The sequence below is a fragment of the Gambusia affinis genome, linkage group LG17 (assembly GCF_019740435.1).
Source record: "Gambusia affinis linkage group LG17, SWU_Gaff_1.0, whole genome shotgun sequence".
NCBI classification, from domain to species: Eukaryota; Metazoa; Chordata; class Actinopteri; order Cyprinodontiformes; family Poeciliidae; genus Gambusia; species Gambusia affinis.
In genome coordinates this window covers 3,733,714-3,757,455 of record NC_057884.1, presented here as the reverse complement: position 1 = coordinate 3,757,455, position 23,742 = coordinate 3,733,714, and the positions used below count along the sequence as shown (strand labels likewise).

Genomic DNA, 23,742 nt, shown 5'->3' with positions numbered 1-23,742 from the left:
GGACCCAAAGGTGAGTTCATTTAAACAAAATTTACATGGTACTTCCCTGGAATTTTAAGATAACATTAATTGAAGAATTGGACACTAACCATATGTTTTGGACAGGTTAGTGTCCAAAACATATGGAGCACTTATAGATCCGCTTGTGGACATCAATAGTTATTTTCCAGATCTTACTATCTTCAGCTGAGAGGTTATTTATCTTGAACTTAAAGATTATTTTCCTGAGGGTGCTCACTGTTAGCTACATCACTTCTTGAGCATTAAAGGTTGTTCATGGCTATTAGAAGTGTATATAATAATAATAGTAATAATAAGCCCACTTGTAATACACATATCTTATCTTTTTTTTAACCGTCAACCTCCATCAGTTTTAAATTTTCTCAATATTAAAATAACTTTTATTTTTACTTTTTCTGCTGATGTAATCCATGTGTTGAGTATGAATTTACAGCAAAAATATCAAACGATTCCAGACATTTAGTGATGTTTTACTTTATGTCACAGTGATCTTTGTTTGAATATTGCATTAGAGTTAAGGATAAACACTCTGACACCAGAACCTGAATCCTTACCTACGTCGTGTATGAAGCGCTCGATCTTGGACTGCATGCCCCAGTATCTGAACTCCACCTTGCAGAGCTTGTAGGCGCACATGACGACGCTCTGACCAGGGTTGTGGTTGATCTCCTCGATCCAGTCCTCTGACAGCGGGCCCCGTCTGGTTTTGAGTGACTGGTACAGCTTGGGGTCTTCTTCCACCAGGTATTCATGGGGAGGGATGTAGTCCTTGACGATGTCTATAGGGTCTTGATTGCGATAAAACACAATGGATTGTGGCAGATCCGGACTGCAGATGTAACCAGAACCAATAACGAGCTGCCAGAAGAAAAATGTGTGATTTTCTGTCTCTTATGTAATCAGGCCCTGCAGAAAGGTGTCAGCAGCAGACTCAACATTTCTTTTGCTCCCCAGTGAATTTTAGTATGCAGAGCCTCAACTCCAGCTCTTACACTCCTCAACCTGCGTGCCCCTGTATTACAGCATGCCGCAGCTTCCACTGCAAATATCGCCGTGCCAATTTAGCTCCTGTTTATTAAGGGGATGACAATCACACAACGGATCCCAAAGGAACAATTCAAGAGTAACGACCTGGAGAGCGGGCGTTTAGATAGATAAATAAACTCACCGACAGTCCTCTGTCTCTTTTCAGCGGAGGATAGATTGAAGACATCTGCTTGATTTCCAGTGTCTGGTTTGTAATACGTCTCGATGTCTATGGAGAATTTCTCAACAAATGGACAAGTATACCTGGAAATCCCAAACATAAACACAATCTGTCCAATATGTAAATAACTAAACTTTCTCTATGTTATTTTTATGAGTGACTATCCTGAAGTTTGTTGCTTGAACCAAATAAACGTTATTCTTTCTTCCATTGTTTTCTGGAAAAAGTTCTGAAATGTTCGTAGTGAGACAAAGATATATTGAGCAGGCCTTCATGACTGGGTGTTTTGAAATACTTAAAATTGCTTCGCCACACATTCATGTTTACTCGATTGAAACGTAGAAAGTTAAGTCCAAACTTCAAGATTTGTTTTCTTGCCCACAGTTTCCTTAGACAGCACTACGTCCAGGACTTTAAAATATTCATTTTGATTAACTAATTACATAGATTTAATAAGTTCAACATTTTAACACAATTAATAACTTTTTTCTTTTTCTAGAATAAAAAAAGTCCTGAGTCGGAGCTTTCATATTTGCGTATTTCAAGTACGCTGGTAAATATGACACACAGGCAACATCCACAAACCCAGCAACCGGGATTCATTTTTGTTTCAAAACACAAAGTGTTTGATGGGACACTGGAAAAGACTATTGTTGTGTTCTAACTTGTGCTAAAAGGAGTTAGTGTCCTCCTCCCCCTCCTCCCCCAACCAAGTTAAGAACTTGAGGTGAAGTCTCAGAAATGCTCTAGAAAATGGAAATTTCAAAAGTTGAAAATGCTAACCAGTTGTTGAAACTGAGAACATTTCCAAAGGTTTAAAAAAAAAAATAAAAATGTCCAAGTCTTTCCTAGAAAATTTCTGATATTAATCTCAAAATGTATGTATTTTTATTTTTATAAAAATTTGAGGCCATTTTTTTATATATATATCTACAATGGCCTTAATTTGCTGTCGCTCTGTGGTGTTAGCATGCATTTTGTCAGCATGTATGTGTGACGGCGTGGCGGTGTTTCCTCACCGGGTTCGTGTGTAGGGGTAAGCATTCCAGGACTCCTCCTCCACACGAAGGGCGGCTTGAGGGAGGATGGCACAGAACCAGGACGGGATGTGTTTGCCGATGTGATAGACCTTGTGAGTGTACTGTCCCGACCCCCCCGGGCCGTCCTCGTAAGGCTTGTTCTCCAGGATCTCCACTCCGCTGCCCTCACCGCAGCTCTCCTCTCTGCTCTTCTTCTGCAAGGCGGCAGGGCGATGACAGCACAGGAGGAGAGACATGTTCAGATTCATCAAAGAGGGAAAAAGGAAATGAAGCATAAAAATAAAATAAAATTCTGCCATGTTCACAGTGTTATAGAAAGCTTCTGGGAAGTCTTATGTCTTTAAATATAGCAAGAAAGTCGCTGATTCAGTAACAGTGAGGGGACTATTGTTAATAGCAAACGTGCAGACATGACCTGGCAGCCTCTCACAGCAGAGCAAAAGATCACAGTATCTGATTTTCAGTCCTTTGCTGAGGTAGATAAGCTCAAGGAATAATATCGGCTTCATATGCAAGTATCGGCCGATCACCGAAATCTCCCAAACTTCAGGAGCAAATCGGCACCGTTTAATTGGTACATTCCTATTACTATTCTATTTTATTAATTTTTTTTATTTTCCTTTTACTCTCTCACTCCTTCCAGTAAATGATTTGCCGTGTTGTAATACAAAGTGACTGAGGTGGTCACATTGACTGACTAGGACAGCTTTCCCAATGGGATGGAAAGTTCTGTTGCAAAATCATCAGACTTTTGAGAAAATGCCAGGATGAGAGAAACCAGAGATTTAAAACAACCTCTCTCTCAAGCGGAGCAGCCGGTCCTGGCCTCATCAATCATCCTGTGCTGTACTCTCAATTCTCTGATCTTTCTCTTTAATGCCCGGCTAAATCCCTGCGGCCCTTGCAAAGCAATTCTGTCCCTCAGCCGGGACTCGTCCTACCTGGTCATAACATCTTGTAGCTGGGTGGATGACGCAGCAGCCAAGCTAAGAGACAAGAAGCACAGAAAGAAAAAAAAAAAAAAAAAAGCAGCTACCAGGAGATAATACAGCTTTCCTTTGAATTCCTGCAGCCAGAGTCCGGCTCTGACTCTGAAAGATTTGTCGCCCGTTAATCTCAGAGGAACAATCGCAGCTGCCAATCAGTCTGGGAAGGTTTATCAGGCCATTATCAGGCGATTTAAAGTCTGCAGAGAGAAAGATTAATCAAACTGGAGACTGTTTAAGTTGACTGTCAATCTTCAAAGATGTGGAGAGAGCAGCAAGTTCGCCCTGGGGCCACACCACGCAAAGGTCAGAGAAATAGGAAAACGCTCCACCACACTTCCTACGGGCAGCAGGATCAGAACAAGACTGAATAAATGAGACTTGTTTGGAACGGGAAGGCCTCTTAAGATTATGGCAGTGGGATTTAAGTTGCATCCAACAACGGCAATGTTGAGATGTTTGACCACAACAGAATACCAGCACAAACACTTCCATCCGACTCTGGAGTTCAGAGGTCGGGTGGCTGATCCTGAGGGTCTGCAGTCGTTGAACTAACCTTGAATTTCTCCGATAATCAAAGGTCTCTGGAGTGAAACGTCATCCTGTCTGTCTAAACTGCCACCTGTAACAGGACAATGTAGACCAGAAGGGCTTCAAAACTAAAAATAAAACAAGGGTTCTGAATGGTCAAGATGAAGTCAAGATTTCTGTCAACCAAAGAGGAACAGAGAGAAAGAAAAAAATCAATGTGCATCTCAGAGTCAGTGTAGTGTTTCATCAGGCTAAACAAAGGAGAGTCCAGGATGATGTAGGGTGTTTCAACACATCGTAGTCAGGTAGACTCGGCTCGGTTGGGGACCAAAGCTGTAACGTTTGTTACATTTTCAGGCGGTGCTGTTTGCTTTCACACTGCAGAGCGTCAAATAATACAAACCTTATGAAAAACCTGCTGAGCCTCCTCGTCTGTGGGGGCGCTGCATCGAGAACTACTGAGGGAAACTAAACAAAACCTCTGAAGAAGACACTGAGTGCAAAATGTCAACAAAAATAGAATGGTGCCAGATTTTAGTGGCTGTAGGATTTCTCTTTTGTCTTTGGTGAAACACCATGAGGCATTTCTCCAGCTAGTGCAAATGATGCGCATATGAACGGCAGCAGAATTCACTTCGACCGAACCAATACCTGCGTTTGTAGGCAGACCGGAGTTTGCTCGGCATCAGAGTTGAAAAGACTGGACTTTCTACACAAACATACTAGAGTTCGATTAAAGCGGACTAAACAGAACTGGGTCTGATTCCACATTTACATGCAATTCGGTTAGAAGAGACCAACTGGAACTCCCGACTCCAACTCGCCACTTCAAGTTTCCGATGCCTGTCGCAACCACAGAGAAAGACGAGATTTCTAAACATAGATCCAGACGCACCAATACCTCCTGAATGTTCTACCTGCGTCAGGTCGAACATCTGCATGTTCTACCTGCGTCAGGTCGAACATCTGCATGTTCTACCTGCGTCAGGTCGAACATCTGCATGTTCTACCTGTGTCATGTTCTACTTGTATGTTCCTCTGGTCAGCAGAGGGAAACCCTTCATGCGGTGATATCATGAGAGGAAATGAACCAAACGATTTTCATTAAACAATCAAAATAGTTTAAAAACCATGTCTGATTGGTGAGCACACGCTGCAGGTAGGTAGTTTGAAAGACAAACAAATAAATTATTTAATATTTTGATTCCAGAAAGAAAAAAATTTCACAATTAATAATGCAACAGTGTCTATAATAACTGATCTTACTGTTACTGGATCTCATCCCTGACTTTAAGGAACATATTTGATACGTTCATGTATTGTTGTCTTACTTTCAATCAAGCAGCGAACATTAATACCGTTCATTTGCTCTGCCTCAAAACAATCCGACGCCTAAACAGAATTTAATTGTCACAGACAAGCTTAGAAGAGAGACGTTCCTTTTGGCTCAGCGTGCCACTTCCTCCCAAAGAGGGGCAGCAGATGGTTTGAGCCACAGATCCTGTAAGACTCGCTGTTGCCTTAGGCTGGCAGCTCTGCAGAGGGAATCTGGGATTACACCATCAGTTTATGCACAAGCTTCGTCTCCTTAAGAGGCTGTCAGACTGTTACCATCTGGGTTTGGTTCATGTGCATGGCTAGCTCTGTTACGGGAGACAAACTTTCTACTTTCACTGTCGCAGTTGGGATTTTATTTCAAGACAGCCGGTGTGCATCACTGGGAGTTTATTTTAGTAAAAGTCTCAGCAGTCCAGGATTTTATTGAGTTACTGAGCTACATACTTGATATTCATTTTGATTGTGTTTTTTGATTTGTTGTCTTTAAGACAAGTTGTGTGTTTAAATATACTTTCACTGGCATTGTCTTTGCGTAACACATAATTACCCAGTAATATTTTTACATTTCTTGTCTACTTAACATCTTCTAAAACAGAAACATGATGAAGCGCCTCGGAGCCCCGACCCCTGGGCTTAGCAGGATTTCTGGTGGAAACCCTGAACTCCAGTGGCCTTTATTGAACAATGAAGAGATAGGAAATAAATGAACCAAAAGTGATGAAAACTTTGTTAGATTGAATGACATCATGACATTTTAATATAAGCAAAATCTAACTAAGTTTAACTTTACTCAATTAGTAAAGTTAAAATAGTTCAACAGTTGGTCATAGCAGGACAATAATAAAAAGTAATGACAAATAAAGAAATAGTTCTGCACAACTAGACACAAAATGAGTCAGAAATCGTGATGGATTCTAGTTTTAAAGAGTAAAACAGTCCAAAACGTTCATATGAGGCTGTTGAATCAGGAGGTAGAAGATACTTTGTTTCCACCAGATGATTGAGAAGTTATTTTATTGCATCTGTAGTAATGTTCGTCGCAACAGGATCAGGAAATAACTCTAGGTGAATACAAATCATCATGATCATTATTAACAGCCAGAGTCGGGTCAAGAACGAGAGCTTAGATTAAATATGGAGCTCGCTCTCCAGAAGACTTTAGGGAAGCGATACAGTAATGAAGGTCAGAGGAGGCCAACAGCTGGAAAATTGCTGTAATCTAGCAGGTAATGTAATTTAGGTGAGGAGCCAACAGGCTCAAAGGATCCCCCCTGAGACCGCGGTGTGTGAGCGCCGATGATAGGAGCATCGAGCCGAGCAGATACAGACGCAGCCCATTTATCACAAAAACAAAAACGTTGGGACCGTCACACAGACGGCTGATCATACAGACACAACAACCGTCGGTTTACACAAACAACACTTCCTGCTGCAGCAACAGGAAGGGAAACACACCGGTTAAAGCAAATTCCAGTAGGACTGAAACGATTGATCAGCTTAATCGCGATTAACTGATTATTGAGATAATCTTCAATTAAATTAGTAATCAATTAATTGTTAACTGGCCTATACAGGCTCAGAAAAAGGCAGCGTGCTGAAAGAGCAACACGCTTAAAGCCGGAATAAAGGTAAAACTGTAAAAAAATGAGTACATTTTGCTTTTAACATATATTAAAAAAATGTATTTGTCTGTAAATGAGCTCCACTCAGGAGTGGTTGAAATTCTGTAATAAAAACCCCATCTCTTACTGAGCACCTTTTGCTATCTGTTTATTAATAATTAACGGTAATGTCGCAATAATAAATTAATCAATTAATCACATGACAGATTAAAATAAGATCAATTTTTGGTATTTTTTTTAATAGAGCAACTTTGTGTCCAGAGACTACAAAACACACTTTATTTATGGTTTCGGTTAATTGTTATTTTTATTTCCTGTCATGTTTTTATTAACTATGAGCGGGAAATTGTTATAATTAACAGAAATAATTATAGTGTCCATCTGTATGTAATTAATCTGCATAACGTGTTTCACTTAATGAAAGTTCCTGAAACAACTTTTAGGAATATTCTAATTTATTGAATGGGGGTGCGGAAGTTTGTGGTTGTAATGTGTGAAAATAAAAAAAATAAAAAAATAAAAAACGTTTGAGAGTTTTAAATAAAATACTTTCTAATATAGCTATAGATATAATATATAAGATATGAGAACTGATTCAGCGCTCCCAGAGCGTGGGCAGCGTCTCTGTTGACCACGAGTGGTGAATTGTAACATGTGACTTTCCCCAGGATCTGGTTTCAGCCGGCCGAGTCCATCCTGAATAATTCATGTGACAGAACAAGCTCAACAAAAACCTGGAGAAAACCCTGGGGCTCCACCTGCTGTCCGCCTGCGGTGATGCATTTTCACGAGCGTAGCAGTCGCCATAACGACGACACCCTGAGGACCAGGATGGACTTTGTGTTAGAAGTCCTGCTTGTTGATTGGCTCATTTTCTTCTGAACAGAAAACTCTGGGCGATAAACACAGCTGTATCATAAAGAAATATCAACGATAGAAGTGAATTCATGTCACCTGTTTTCGATTTCAGGTTCTAGGTTTTAAAGATGCACTGATCCAATATTAATGTCTGTGTGTGTGAAAACATTTCTAGATGGGTATCAGTGACGATGTGCCTGATCCATAAGTACAGATCTATTCAGTCTAATTCTAGGTTTTGCTCCGAGGGACGTCATGCTTTATTGTTTATTCTACATTATACTTAGATTCCCTATTTACACATTTTAAACCATTTTAACCAAGGTTTGCTGTAGTTTATTTACACAGTGATTATTTTTTACATTTTTGCATTGTTCTTGTCAGTTTCAGTTTATTATTTTTGGCTGCTACACTCCTAATTGTACCGACTGAACAGATTAAAGGTCTTTTTTTACGTGCTTGTCCTAGATTGTGAAGCTGCTGGTGTATTTCGTTGTGCTGTTAACCTCAGATTTTGGTATTGGAAGTGAAAAAAGTGGAGCGGTGTATCTCTAATCAGTTTACGAACACAAGACTTGGTGGACTGATGGCTTTGAACTTGGTGCTTCACTGAAGCTGGAGGAGGAAGGAGAAAACAGAGCTAGACAGTTTACCACCATGTCTGATTTTATTTATGTGCAGCAGGTTTTGTTAAACTTTATGTCGGAAAGGAAGCAAAGGCTTAACTTTATGAAGCATTTTTGCAACCTCTTCTTACAAGGTGATTAAATTGAGAGCTGATGCGTATGGTAAAAAGTTCAGAATTGTTTTCTTTCCAAATAGCATCTCCACAGCATGATGCTGGCACCACCAACATTATTCTTACCCGTCACCATGCCTCCGAGGGTTTACTTTCCCTTTTCTTGGAAACTGCTTTGCGCAGCTTCCGCCTCACAGAGCAGCCCTTCCCCTCTCCGCTCCTTCAGACTAGCCAACAGCAATTAGCAGACACCTGGTGGAACTGCACATCGGCTGAGCTCATTATAGGAGCTACTTCTCAGTGCAACTCAGGTAAAAAGGTTGCTAAAGGGTTTATAGAGGAGCCATGTTGTGTTGACTTCCTTATTTTCAGAGAGAGCAGGAGTTTCTTAAAGAGACGGAAGCCCAATTTCAAGGTAAAAACTCTTTTAAGTCCTATTAAATATATACAGCATGTGTTATGTTGACAACTACAGTTAACATAGTTGCTTGATTAAGCTATAAAATGGCACTATGTGCCTGGAAAACACATAATACTGCCCCTTTAAGCATTAATAAAAACCATTTGTGTCGATGCAAAGCAGTGGGATGTTTATATGTGGCTTCGTGCTAATCAAGCAATACGTTAACAGCAATAATAGTGGTGCTCTGAATCACAAAAGTGCAATAAATTTCAGAAACTACATGGGAACACCTCATCTAGGTTGTTTTTTTCTGACAAAACATTTCCAAAATACAAATGTTCCTCAACACACTGGTGAGAAAAGCTGTGCTGTTTTTTTTCATGTTATGATAATGTTACATATTTTATTTGAATAATGTTTGAATCTCATCTTACTCTATCCAGCAACGAGCTCCGGACACCAAGTTGTCATGGCGACTGCACCACCACGTCTCCCTCTCTGTCTCGTTCACGCCACAAAACCAAATGATGGCAGCAGCTGCCCCGCTGCAGGTGATGTCACCAGTTACCCCGGCGACAGGCGCTCCAACTGTGACGCCGAGGAACAGGAGCGGTGTGTGTGTGTGTGTGTGTGTGTGTGTGTGTGTGTGTGTTTAACTCTGTAGAGTCATGCATTTGTATGTTTGTCCACATAAGCAAAGTTATGATAAAAAGAAGCAAACATGTCGCTTCTGTTTTGTCTGCACAGATTTAGCTCCTTAATAACTTCATCTGATTAAATTTAAATGGGTCTGAATATTAGGTTGCATATCTTCTGTAGCAGTATAGAATAAACAACGCTAAAAGGAGGAATTGACGCGGCTGTTGCTTCATTGCTATTTGTCAGTAATAAGCTTCATGATAAAATGTCGCTCTAAAATGACATCCTTTGTTTAATCTGCCCTGATTTACGGCTCCTAAGTAAATACAGGCTTCATTCATACTGAGATGTTGGTTTTTTAATGACATTTTAGTTGTTTTCACAAAGTTATGAAAGGAAGCATAAAGCCCAGACATATGGAGCACCATCTGGTCTGCAGAGCGACACCGTGACCTCTCAGCAACGTTTTCTCTCAGATCCTGTTCTACAGGAAGACACAAGGACACCTTCCTCTCTGCCCTTCATTACACGTATGAGATATTAGCTGGAACACGGTAATGCTTCGTAAGCACAGCTAAAATCATCATAACTGCCCCTGATCCAGCCTTTTAAACTGGGATAATACGATGTAAACCTTGAGGACAGGGGCTTTATGCTAATTTTGAAGTATTGCTCTAGAAAAGGTTGCCGGAGATGGCAAAATTCAAAATAACTTCCTTACGCTTTATGTTCGCTTTCAAGGTGGTTTTTGGCTTTTCTGATAACGCGCTACAGAGTAGTGAAGGAAACTCATTTACTAGGTAAGTTCAAACCTCCAGGTGAGAGGGGAGGACTCTACTTCCTGTCTACTACAGTCATGCGCAGCGTCAATATCTGATGAAGTTACGGTTTATGAAGGTTGATTTGCTATAAACCACGAGATATAAACAGACCTAATTCACGTTTTCTTTTTCTCTATTTTGAGACCTTTTAAAAGGGGCAGTATTATGTGCACATAGTGCCATTTCACTGCAGAATCAATTAACTATATTAGTTACTTGATTTAAGACATATTTGTTGCCAAATATGTCTTAAAAGAAGTTTTACTGCCTTGAAATTAGGTTTCTGTCTCTACAAATATCCTGCTCTTTCTGAAACTCCACCACCTTATAAACCCTTTAGCAACATTTTTACCAGCATTGCACTGAGAAGCAGCTCCTATAATGACCTCAGCTGATGCACAGTTCCACCAGGTGTTTGCTAATGGCTGCTGGCTAGTCTGAAGGAGCTGAGTGGGGGAGACAAGAAGCTGCTCTGTGAGGTGGAAGCTGGGAAGCTGCAGCTCTGAGGAGGAGCTGCATCTTCAAAGGTTGGGCTAGGTCCACCCAGGCGTTTTGAACAGGTTGCCATGGAGATGAAAAGACTTTTTTAAACATGCATGAAAGAATTATGGGAACGTTTTTAGATGATGTAAAGCTCAAAAAAGTCAGTTTTACATGACACTGCCCCAATTATTATGCTGAAAACTAGCATAATAAAACTTTCTCTTTGCTGTGACAGTAGAACGTAATTCAGATAACTTTGAAAAAAATCTAACTGCTCTGCCTTCTCCCAGTGCTCCCAGTGCTAACTAAAGAAATACACTGCTTGACCAGAAACAACCAGTCACATGTCAGCTGTGAGCTGTTACACTGGGAAAAGAGTGAAGTTGCACCAGAAGTGCACCAAAGATTAGAAGAAGGCCAAAGGTCTGACATGTTACTCCGACTTACTGAATCACAAGGCAAACATTGAGAGGGTTTCTCATTAGAGCAAAGAGAGGAAGCAGCTTTCTGTCGACTCACTGGAGGCTACACACACTTCTTTCAAACGCATTTATGCTTATTTGTTGCGCAAACAAAAACTGCTTTGAGAAATGAGCTCTGATTTCTTTTAAAGTCAATTTTGTTCTCCTTTCCTTGCAAACTCTGAAGTTTGCTATTTAATTCTCTTCTTTCTCACCCCACAATGAAGGCATTCTTTACATCTCATCGGCTTTCTAAAATAATTGTTATTTTTTGCCAAAAGTGATTTAGACCAAAATCAAACAAAAAAATATTGACAAAAGATGATTTAGGCCCAAAAAGAATATCTATTTTGGCAAAAATTGAGCAAGGCTTTTATTTATTTTTTCCTCCCCACCAGGGGGTCTTTTTGTGGCTCTAGTGTCCCTTATATGACAATAGGCTGACAGGAAAGGGGGGGAAGACATGCGGCAAATGTCGCCGGGTCTGGGAATCGAACCCACGACGGCCGCGTTGAGGACTCAAGGCCTCCAAATGTGGGTCGCGCTATCCGCTACGCCACCGCAAGGCTTTTATTTTAGGAAGGCGACGATATGTTAAAAAATAAGTCTTTAAAGCTGCAGTTTGTAACTTTACAAAAATATGTTGTTGTTGTTTTTTTACCATACTTATTAATACTGTCACCATGTTGTGACATCTCCACCTCCTGCCAGTGCTGCTATAGCGGTCTGCAGAAATACATCACTCCCAATCAAAACCAACCAATCAGATTCTAGAGGAGGGCCTTGACGCTGTCGATCAAGCTCCTGTACGCAGTCCAATGTGTTAATGGTGGAAAAACATATTTCCATTACAGGAAAATCGTTTATACGCAATCATTGACAGTTATGCTAACTAGCCTTAGCATTGATGGCAGGCTATGTGGTGAACCAGCTGTAGCTTAGCAACGAGCATCACCCTTAGAGTGCTTAGTTGACAGCGCCAAGACCCTCCCCCTGGTTCTGATTGGTTGTTTCTGACTGAGTCACACCAGGAAGAATGGAGAGGAACTAATATTTTCCCAGATTATCTGTCAGATATTATACTGTCATAACATCATGATGATTTTAACAAATATGTAAAAAAAAAAAAAAAAAAAAAAGGCTTTAATTAAACAGAGTGTCCTTAAAGTGTTTCATTACTGGACCAAGTGTCTCTTTTTTTGAAATCCAAACATGGTCATCCCACCATAACTGGAAGTGTATCTGACAAGTATATTAATGACAGGTAGCTTTGTTTAGCTTCAAATTGCATTCGTAAATGAAACAAGGAGGTTTAAGCCAAAAATACTCCATCATTTAAAGGTTCAAAGTGCCTGAAATTTTAAAAAAAATTTTAATCTAACCTTTAATTTACCAGGAAAATCCCATTGAGATTAAAAGTCCTGGCCAAGACCGGTGGCAGCACACAGACATATTACAGAACATTCACAGCAAAATCAGAGAAGGTTAACGGCGTCAAAAGATTCCTCAGTCGAGACATTTTCAGACGGACAAGTCCTTCTGAAAATCAGCAGGAATCAGGAAGTGCTCACCTGGATCATGTAGAGCTGAGCAATGCGGTACTCCTCCACGCTCATCGGCATGGGGATCCGGTACTCCTTGATCAGCATGGCTGTGCTGGAACAGAACCGACTCTGCCTTCCTGCGTTCGCGGGGTCCGGAGGTGAGGCTCCTCTCGGTCGGGCTTTGCTAACCCAGCAGCATTGTCAGTCAGCAAGGAGGCAGCCGTCTGTCATTTTTCCCTGCCTGAGACAGAAAAACAAACGGCATTCAGTGTGGGGAGGAGAAAGAAAAACCCAACAACTCTGTAACGTCCCTTCAGCCTCTGGCTTACTAACAAGCCACAGGAGTTAGCATGCTTGTCCGAGGGATTAAAGCCCTCCATATACAAGCCAACACATCCTGTGTGTGTGCTGCAGCAGATCTATTACAAGGTAATCCACTGACCCAGCAGCAGCTCTGAAATCCTCCGGCAACCTAAATCCCAACTCTGTGGCACCAAAGATGCAGCAGCGACGCCACTGAAGGACTAATCTTTGTTGTGACCTCTGCAGGTTCTCTACCACTGCAGTGTGGATATATTTATCTATCTGATCTGACTTTTATTTAGCAATTTCTTAACTGCATAAAGCTTTGATTAGAGCTGGACAATAAATCTGTAATAATAATCTACTTAGTATATCCAGAACCAAGCAGCATTCAGTTTCTACGCACCAGTAATCTGGAACAAAACTCCCAGAAAATCACAAAGCAGCCGAAACACTGAGCTCCTGTGAATCAAGACTAAGAACTTCACCCGTTTAGAGTTGCTTTTGAACCAAATCAGAACCAGGTAGGGGGTCTTAGTGTTGTCAATCACAGTAATGTATGTGCTGCTCAGAACCTCCCTCTTTCTCTCTGCTACGCTACAGCAGGTTCACCACAGCCTGCCAGGAATCCTGAGGCTAGTTAGCATGGCTACCGATGAACGGTTTTCCTCAAAAGGTAAGTTATTTCCCTGCCATTAGTTTAGCAGCGTTTGTTGAAATTTTGTATATTGATTTTGTTTATTTGTTTATTTAATGATGTCCTTTTGTAATGTTTGTAAAATGTTAAAGTTGCTGAGGCTGCAAATTTGAATTTAGTTTCCATTTAGTTTTTGCCTTAAGGTATTTTCTTCTGACTTTATTGTAACTTTTGTGGTGTGAGCCCCAGGAAGAGTAGTCTGTGGTAGAGACTAAATAATAACAAAAACATACACAAGCATGATTAACAGCGTTAAGACCTGCCCCCTGGCTCTGATTGGTTGCATTTCTTCAGGTGGGAATAACAGCTTAGGAAGGAGGTGAAGGAGATCGATTGTTTCACAGATTATCTGTCTCATATTATACTATCACAACATGCTGACAGTTTTAACAAATATGTAAAAAAAAAACCAAAAAAAAACATTTTTGTGAAAGTAACACACATTCGCTTTAATGGAGGAGAATAACAACAACAGAAAGTTTGTTTCAGAACAGCTTCCAAACTGCTGACCCATGATTCAACTGAACTGACTTTTTCTGTAAAGTGCCTCGAGGCAACATGTGCTGTGAATTCCCGCAACATAAATAAACTGAACTCAATTAAGCTGAATTAATAACACCCTTCAGCTCATCTGCATTGTTGGCTCATTTTCCTCTTGACACTGTGCGTGATGAATCCAAACATGATGCGAGTTTCACTATGCTGAAATAAATTAACTGTGCAAAGCTATTCTAATTTAGTAAATGTCCCCACATGACTGTGCAATCTGTGTTGATTTATTGTCAAGCTTTTCTTTTTGTTATTTTCCAAACAATTAACAGGAAAACAAACTGAGCAAAAAGCTAACACAGAAATAGTTGTTTCTTTCATTCTAAAACAGTCTGTGTTTATGTTTCTCTTTTCTGATTTCCAACTTTTAGAAATATAGAAACCTGACGACAATCTTATAGTGCCTTTGATCTCTTAATGCAAACGTACATATAAGGACACTGAGACAAGAAACAGGCTACCAAACTCTTATTGCAGTCGGTCAGTGTACACTAATCACGTCCTTAAGAGGACCAGTTTTCTTTTTTCTTCCCAGTGATCCAATTACATGTTTTGTTTACACAGCCACAGCGGACACTCCCTGCACCGCCATGCTGGGAGCCTGACGGTCTGAGCCTTTACAAACCGTCAGGATTCATGACGTGTATGAAGTTAACGTCATGAATTTTACATTCGTGATGTACACCATGATCATGATTCCCGGTCTACACGTGTAGGAATTAGTTAACAACTAACAGCCTTTTCTCAGATTTATGGTGACTTTAGATCACGGGTATTAAACTCCAGTCCTCCAGTTGCTGTCCTGCAGTTTTTAGATGTGCCACAGGTACAAAACACTGGAATGAAATGGCTTAATTACCTCCTCCTTGTGTAGATCAGTTCTCCAGAGCCTTAATGACCTAATTATTCTATTCAGGTGATGCAGCAGAGGCTCATCTAAACGTTGCAGGACAGCCTTTGAGGCTCAGCTACTCCTCTGAGCTGCAGTTTACAAGCTTCTTAGTTTCTGCCTCACAGAGCAGACCTTCCCATGACTCCCCCACTCAGCTCCTTCAGACTAGCCAGCAGCAATTAGCATTAACTTGGTGGAAGTGGACATCTGCTGAGCTCATTTTAGAAGCTACTTCTCAGTGAAATGCTGGTAAAATGTTGCTAAAGTGTTAATAGAGGTGTTGTGATGACTCAGAAAGAGACAAAGGCCCAATTTCAAGATGTTAAATAACTAAGTAAACTTTCTTTTAAGTCATATTTGATATTTGGAGCATTTTTGTAACAACTGATGGTAACATAGTTACTTAATTGTGTTCTAAAACGACGTTATGTACCTGGAGACATAGCGTCGCCCATGGAGACGGTTTAATGACTCCCATTACTAATCTAAAGACACCCTGACTTCTCAGCTCTGCCTTCCTTCCTGGCCCGTCTATCCGAGTCGAGTTCATCCACCTGCTGCCATGTGAACCAGGTCAGCCAATCACAGACTGAGGAGGAGGGGGGGGGGTCATGTGGAAGCACCTGCTTAATCATCAGCAGATGATAGCAGGCTGTAAATCTGAGAGGGGAGGGAGTCGGACACTGGAGTCTAATGGGTGGTGTGTGTAAGGTGTGTGTCTTCATCTGTGCATGATTAGGCATGACTGCGTGGCAGAGTGGGAGACCATGGAAGGTTTATTAAGATTCATCAGCTCGTCATTTAATGAAAATATTGCTGCAAGTTGCTACAAATGGGCATTAATTGCACTCCTTAGTAGCATATTGAGAATCAAATTTGAGGGTGTTTAGTTTGAGATGTTTTGGGGGTTTTTTTGTTTGTTTTTTTAAAGAAAAATCTGTGAGAGATAATTTGCCAGAAAACAGCAATCGGTGTACATCTACTTTAGTCACGACCTACTAATTCTGATTAAAACTAAAATCAGTAGGAAAAGGGGAAACCAGTACTGGTCAGGAAAAGGCTTTTTGGTGGATAGTGCAGATGAATCAGAAACAGACTAAACCTGAAAAGGAAGTAAGTAACTAGAAATCCGAAGGTGACATAAACCTCTGTTAACCACCTTAAAACTGAGCAGAGACAAAAACTACAGAAGTAAAGCATGAAATCTAGAGTAGATAGAGACTGATATGCAAACTGACAACAGGAACAAGTAATTAGAAATGCAACAAAGTGACCTAGAACTTTGTGAAACACAGAGTGAATCTGAAAGAGGCTAAAAACCAGAAGGAACAAATTCAAACAACCAGAGAAACAGACCAGAACAAGCAGAGAATAACAGAAGGTTATTACTCCTGAAACATTTTTTACCTTTGTCGTCCTTCCTCGTTTCACTGAGCCACTATTTTTTTATATCTGCCATGCTACCATCTACCAGCAGGAGGCGTTATTAGGGTTTTGGTCAGGGCTCATAATCCGTCATGTTTCATAACAATAAACTGACCCAATCAGGAAATAAAACCAAAAATCAGTGCAAATGGAGTGTACACTTCCACAATATACAAATCCGATTTGAAGATTTCCACATTGTTATGACCATTTATTTACATAATTCAAAGAAATGGGCTAAGGAAAAATGAACTAACAGATGACAGGTTATGTAAATGGGTACGAAATGAAAGTAGAAAGGGAGGAAATGCAAATGGAGTGCTTGGGTACAAAATGAGGAAACGAATGAAATCAACCATTAAGCTAACTCATTTCAGTTGTAAAAATTAAATCAATTTGTATAACAGGCTGAGCTTGTTTGATAACTGGGATCAATTGGGATGGATGTATTTTCCGAGCCAAAAAGGGTTCAGTTGTCTGGAAGTCTTGATCTGGTTCATATTTATTCAGACACACAGGAAGCTGTACAGATGGAAGCCGACAAATCACAAAACATTCTTACTACTCCTGAAAATCATCACCTCTATAAGACCCAAACGTCCAGCCAGGATTCTGTGCAAACGGAGGCTGAGTGCAGATGAATAATCAGAGGAAATATTTTCCACTGAATCCTGGAGAGAACGAAGACCTCCACCCACACGAGTGAACACGGGACGACCAACACGTACGCAGAGGAACACACCGTCATTATAGCCTGTTTTTTGTTGTTGTTGTTTATGCAGACTGACTTTAATGTCTTATTGACTCCGTCAGCTCAACAAGCGGTGAGTCAGCACATCGAACACGGAGGCCTCCATCTACGGAGCCGGACCAAGTGAAGTGTGAACCACAAATGAAGGCCAGCCGGCCGAGGGGCCGGGGGTTTAATGATCCATTGAAAATGTAGGAGTTTATCTCCTTTTGAATCGTTTGGACAGCACATCGGGTATCATGGATGGAGCCGCTTGTCTGTAATGGACAATGGTTCAGATGAAGTAGTAAGCAGCAGCTGCATTCAAAGAAAACAGAAACCTGAATGATTTTTTTTTTCAATTGACATTATGGATTTGGGGCTGCACAGTGGCGCAGTTGGTAGAGCCGTTGCCTTGCAGCAAGAAGCTCCTGGGTTCGCCATGTTTTGGTTTCTACATTTTATATCCACCTTGGTGACTTCTTGTTGACCACTGGAATGGACGTTTCAGGGTTCAAAGCAAAAACAAACAATTGAATGATTCTTGTTTTTGACTGGTTTCTTATTGATCATTAACTGTGTTTCAAGTGCATATGTGCGTAAATCTTCGTCTATGTTCCGCTAAAGACAAAAAAACACAGTTTTGCAATAGGTTCCATGAAATAAAAAATTAATTTGAAATCAGACATGAACACGCTACTTCACGTGATAAGTGATTAAAAATCACGGCAGCAAACAGCTACGTAAGATTTATTCATAATTCAGCCGTGTCTGCGTTTTATTCAGGCATGTGCTCAGTCATCCTAAAGTTTTCTATAAGTAAATATTCTTTGGTGTATCACTTTAACATATGATATTCAATGCTGCTTGTTCAGGGTCACATGTAGATTACTAAAGGCTAGAAGCTCTCAGATCTGTTTTGGTGTGGTCGTTGTGTAGCAGCGTCATGTTCCACAGAGTTCACAGCCAAAATCTGTTTAAACAGCATCAAATTAGCACAGAAGCCAATTAAATCTTACTTCATGTAACTGGATTAAAACCCACACAACTGTTATTTTTAAGCAGCAGATGTAAAAACAGTGTGGGACATTAATTTTGGCACTCCTTGCCTCGTAGGCATCTTGGATGAATCTGTTTCTGTCTGTGTGGTCAGAGGCTCAGGTGGGTCACAGAGCAGCCCATGACTCTCTACAAATGACTTTAAAACATATTCTGAAAAGGTCCACATTCTGCATCTTTGGCTTCGAATCTCATCAGGAAATCACAAGGAAAAATATGGGCTTCAAAGTACCTGATGCAGAAGGCGACTTCGTCTCAAATGTAATAAAGAAAAATTCAAACTAAGTTCAAAGTTGCAGGGTTTCCCCTAGAAAACCAGCTGACCGCGTTGGTAGGGGTCCCTACAGTGTTTCTGAAAATACCACTTGGTAGTTATGTGTTAGTGGAAGGCAGTGTTTATAATACTTAAACGCCAACTACAGTCAAAGACAAACATTTATGACACCTGGAATAAATGAATAAACGATGCCAGGCCTGGTGGCCCGTCAGGGAAACCCTGTTTGATATTTCTAATATGTTCCAGTTAAAGCAAATCTGTGCATCTACAACAGAGTATTAGGGCCAGGCTAAGAAATGTTTTTTTTCTTTTTACATTTCAAGAATAAAGTCATAGTAATGCAAGAATAAAGTCAATGTTGCGAGCATAAAGCTATACGACTATAAAGTCAGTATAATATGAGCGTAAAGTCGAATGATAGGAGAATGAAGTTGTAATTTCATGAGAATTCCTCCACAAATAGTAATTTGAAAGATACAATGAGGAAGTTGAGCATCTTGTGAAGTTATGCTTTACTATCGATTTTCCAAATAAGGAAATACTTCATTTTTTAACACATCAGCATCAAATTATTATCAGTAGAACGACAAGTTAGTCACATCAGATCCTGATAGGTACAAGCTTTGCTCTCATTTCACAACTTCCCTTTTGTTTGCATCCTAGTAACTACTGTACTATGACTTTATTCTCGTAACTTAAAACAATAAAAGTCTCTTAGTCTGGCTGCAATACAGCAACGGGGCAAAGCCTAAATTTAACCTACTTCAGTCAGCTGGGGATGATGAGTCAGAAACACATTTCCAAACAACTTTTTCAGGAAATGCAAATGAGCTTCCAAGCACTGGGGGAAAAATACCACAAACCCTGATGGAGTCATTTTTCTGTAGTGAAGACTTGACCCAGAAAAAAAAAAAATCCCTCAGTCAGAATCTCAGTCTGGCTCCATTCATTCAGTTCACAGCAAACGGCAGAGCAGTGAGCTCTGTCTGCGCTCGTCGAACAGAAACGGCCAACATCAGTCAGAACGTCTCCACAAGAACACAACATCCGAACACAACAACAAATGAAAGCAAGTGTGTATCAAAGCCAAAATACGAAGAAATAAATTGTCATTGACAACGTTTTTTTACAATCGTAATAAAAGCTAGTTTTCTATAAGCCATATAATAATCGTTTCAGCCTCACATTTGTGCATTAAAACCAACATAATTAACAGAAATAAAGGCTTGAAAACATCATTCTGTGTGACTGATCTATCGTAACCTTTCCGTAAATATACTTATTTTTGAATATGACTATGGTTTCTAGTGCTGAACGATAGATCAGATTAGTTGTGATGAAATAATTGTCAACTAATGTAGTAATCAATTAATAGTTAACTGGACCCAAAAAAATGCAACAATAATTTGCTGCAAGAACAACAGCAGGAGTCGAGTCAAAAATGTACAAATATGTTATATAAAGTGGCATCGCTTTGGCTTCACGTGGTTCAAGTTCTAGTAGAATGTTTATTTTCTTATTTTTGATTAATCCATTAATTGTCAGAATAATCAATGGAATAATCGATTACTAAATTAATCGATTTTATTAGTGATGGATTCAAATGGAAACGACAGCACTGATGTAGATTGGTAAAAGCTGAGCTACGTTTGTTCTTCAGCATAATTGAGGTGTGTAAATCTATAATAACAATAATACAAACATCTATCAAAGTTTAATTTGGAACATGAATTTCTTCAGATTTTAATCTTGAGTACAAATTTAAAGTAGCAAATTGTTTCTTTGCAATTTAGTTTTTAGAAAATGTATTTATTCAAACAATCACATTTTTATGACACGGGTAATTATTTTAAATCAAGGATTATTTTATCAAACACGGTCTATTGATCTATTGTCTATTGATCCATTGAGAAAGAAACAAAACCAACAAGGAAATAAACTATATGAGTAAGTCTACAATGGTTCTATACGGAAAAAGTGGGAAAGTGTTTTGAATGAGAAATACCTTTTCAAAATTTTCTCTATGCTGATTAAAGATTTAACAATTATCAAAATTTCACTGGCCTCCCGAAAGCTCAACGAAAGGGACTTGTGGATGAATTCTGGTCTCTAATGTTAACGCAAAGGTTAACCAGAGACAGGAAAGAAAGAAAGGGGAGAAATGCAAAGTATTTGAGAACAGGAAAGATAAAAACCCACTTAAGGAAAGTCATGGAGCGACGCTGAACACAGCACAGGCGATGAGGGAAAAAGCTAAATCTTGTAGGAATTTTGCGCAAAAAAATTGGGGAACCTAAAGCAAAAAAATGCAAAGAAAATCACAACTGAATCTGTTACATTGATCATGTGGTTCTGTTGGACCTGGTCATTTTTATATCTCGTGCTGAACCACATGACCAGCTGAGGAGCCATCATGAGGGCCGGATCCACCAATCAGAGACTAGGAAACGAGCGAGTCACTTCGCCCTCAACAGCCAATAAGAAAACGTATTCCTCCTATATTTGTTTTTCTATGAGACTCAGAAAGAAATTAAACTATCCTTCTAGATAAACCTATCAAGTTTATTAATCAAATGCTGTATAATTTATATTTATATATAATTTATATTTGGCTAGTTAGAAATAATTTGACATGCACTAACATATCCAGCTGACGTTTCTTTGGAAAATAACACTGAAAGACATTCAAACATTGAAGGATCAGGGCACCAGCTGTGTTGGAAACAAAATCTAAAATGTCCGTCACTAATCTACCAAAGACACTTTGTGGATGAAAGGTCAGTTTGTGCATCTGACTACAGGTACAAAAATGAAACTATCAACTAAGAAACATGGAGAATCTCAAATTCTTCATCTGAGAATCTCAGAAGATAGATAGGTAGACAAGGTGCTACCTTCTTCCTCTTTTAGTAACCTTCTGTCTAGGTAACTAAAAGCTTGACACAAAACATTGCCAGCATTTAGTTCAGTGGTTCATCTCAAGGCTTTCTGATTAAAAACACTGATCTGTTCCTAGGAGCTCCTTTGTAAAGGATTGCAAATCAGGGCTAATACAAAGAGAGAATCGAAGAATGTTAGATTCTAAGAAGGCTTTCAAAAACCGTTTGCTACAAAATAAAAACTCCAAGGGCATTTTAACAGATGTATCTGTGCGTACACGCAAATAAATATCCAACAAAAGATTTCGCCTGCTACCTGGTGAAGGGATTAATTCCTTGACTTGCCACTTTTCATTGCAATGTCCTATATCTCTATTATCTTTATAAATCTCCGTGGTGAACTTTTTGCTCATTCTGTAAACGTCAACTTACAAGACTTCCAGTAGACTTTCCATCAGATGTAGCTCTGGACATGAACATGCCTTCATCTAAACCGGTCCACTGTAGGTCTTGCTGAATGTTTATATGTTTGGTTCTATGCCAACTCAATAAGGATGGTGTGTTCAAGGTGGTCTAATTATCTGCCACACGTAATGTTTTACATGACGGCTAAAAAGTTACATTTTAGTATCACCTGATAAATTCAGCCTTCTTCCACATTACATGCCCCTACATGGCTTGTGGCTAACTGAAAACAAGACTCCATATTGCTTTCTGTCAGCCACTCTTCCAAAATAAAAAGCCAGATTAATTGGAGTGCACATCTAACAGATTCTCGTACTTGAGGTGGGGCCTCTCATGCTCTGATTGATTCACTCGTGTCCCAGCCTGACTGGGAATGACCTGCTTTACTCGGTTCATCCCCAGTCAGCCCCACCCAGATTTTCCTTTTGGATCGATTTGATTGGCTGCAGACTGCATCTGTTGATTGGCCCGTAGTAGCTGGCGAGATGCTGAGGTGCAAATTGTTAATTCCACGGTCCAACCTTCAGATCCGAACCTTTTTATCAATTGTGGTGGAAGAGCGCGTACACCGTCAACTGGAAGGGGCAACACGCAACGAACAAATGTACCGAGAGATTTCAGAGGACAGGGTGAACAGGAAAACGGCATCATCAGAGCGTCGACCACAGCTCTGCTGTTAATGTCTGCATAGAACCGCACCACACATTAACGGGCTAAAGGGCTTAAGGGGTTAATCATGTCTTGATAGGTTCGAAGTTTTATTATACTCTTTCCACAGTGAGATAAAAGAAAAACTTAAAGGGGCGGCGTTATGTAAAGTTGACTCAGAGCTTTACATCGTGTTGTAACGTTATTTCCTCATTCAAAACACTCCTGGAGTGTTGCTTTGTTTCTTTCATGCATGTTTGAGAAATCATTTAATCTCCATGGCAACCACTTAGCTGTTTAAAACACCTGGCTCCACCTTCGAGGATGAAGCTCCTCCTCAGAGGTGCAGTTTACAAGTTTCTGCCTCACAGAGCAGACCTCCACTGTGGCTCCCCTACTCTGCTCCTTCAGACTAGCCAGCAGCAATTAGCAAACAACTGGTGGGACTGCACATATCCTGAGCTTATTAAAGGAGCTACTTCTCAACACTAGTAAAAATGTTGTTAAAGGGTTAATAGAAGAGCCACGTTGTGGTGACTTCCTGAAGGCGGAGTTTCAGAAAGAGGAGAAATTTCAGAGACCCAATTTCAAGGCGTTACGTTACAAAGTCATATTTATTTTAAGTCCTATTTGATGTACATAGCATCTTTATAAAAGCTGAAGGTGACGTAATTATGCTTTAAATGGCTCTATAGGCCTGGCAGACACATAATAATACTGTTTCTTTAAAAAGTTTACTTCCAAAGAAACCCAGCAGACTGCATCGAGTCACTGACTTGCAGCATTTTGCAAATTTTAATAAGTAAAAACAAAAAAAATTTAAGAAAACCATGTGTCGTCTTGGATATTTTCCCCATCTCTGTTATGCACTACTACTTTTGCTCACACAAAATCCCAATAAAATACGCTGAAGTTTGTGGCTGCAAAGAAAACAATAATGCAAAAAAGTCAAAGGGGAAATGATGAAATAAAGAACGCTCAAAGCGCTTTAGAAGCACGAAAGCATAAAAGTACAGCCTGTTCACGTTCACATGGATTCCATTTTTCTCAAACGTTGCAGCAGGACGCAACCAGTGGGATTCACGATCTCACAGTTTGCCGCACCACCAGGATTCATCTGGTCGA

The 23,742-nt window shown here is 40.0% G+C and overlaps 1 protein-coding gene across 7 annotated transcripts in view; it reads right to left on the bottom strand.

Moving 5' to 3' along the window:
* LOC122819735 (membrane-associated phosphatidylinositol transfer protein 2-like) overlaps nucleotides 1-23,742 on the bottom strand; it is a 65,183-nt gene that overhangs the window by 21,558 nt on the left and 19,883 nt on the right. For 6 of the 7 annotated variants that reach the window (XM_044096716.1, XM_044096710.1, XM_044096714.1 and 3 more), the window contains exons 2-5: nucleotides 12,721-12,934; nucleotides 2,248-2,462; nucleotides 1,190-1,311; nucleotides 576-809 (exon numbers count right to left, since the gene is read on the bottom strand). In XM_044096716.1, the coding sequence (XP_043952651.1) occupies nucleotides 576-809; nucleotides 1,190-1,311; nucleotides 2,248-2,462; nucleotides 12,721-12,798 (649 nt within the window). In that variant the 5' untranslated portion in view covers nucleotides 12,799-12,934. Of the gene's footprint in view, nucleotides 1-575; nucleotides 810-1,189; nucleotides 1,312-2,247; nucleotides 2,463-12,720; nucleotides 12,935-19,488; nucleotides 19,530-23,742 lie in introns of those variants that run through there. The other variant, XM_044096715.1, reaches the window with a different exon arrangement.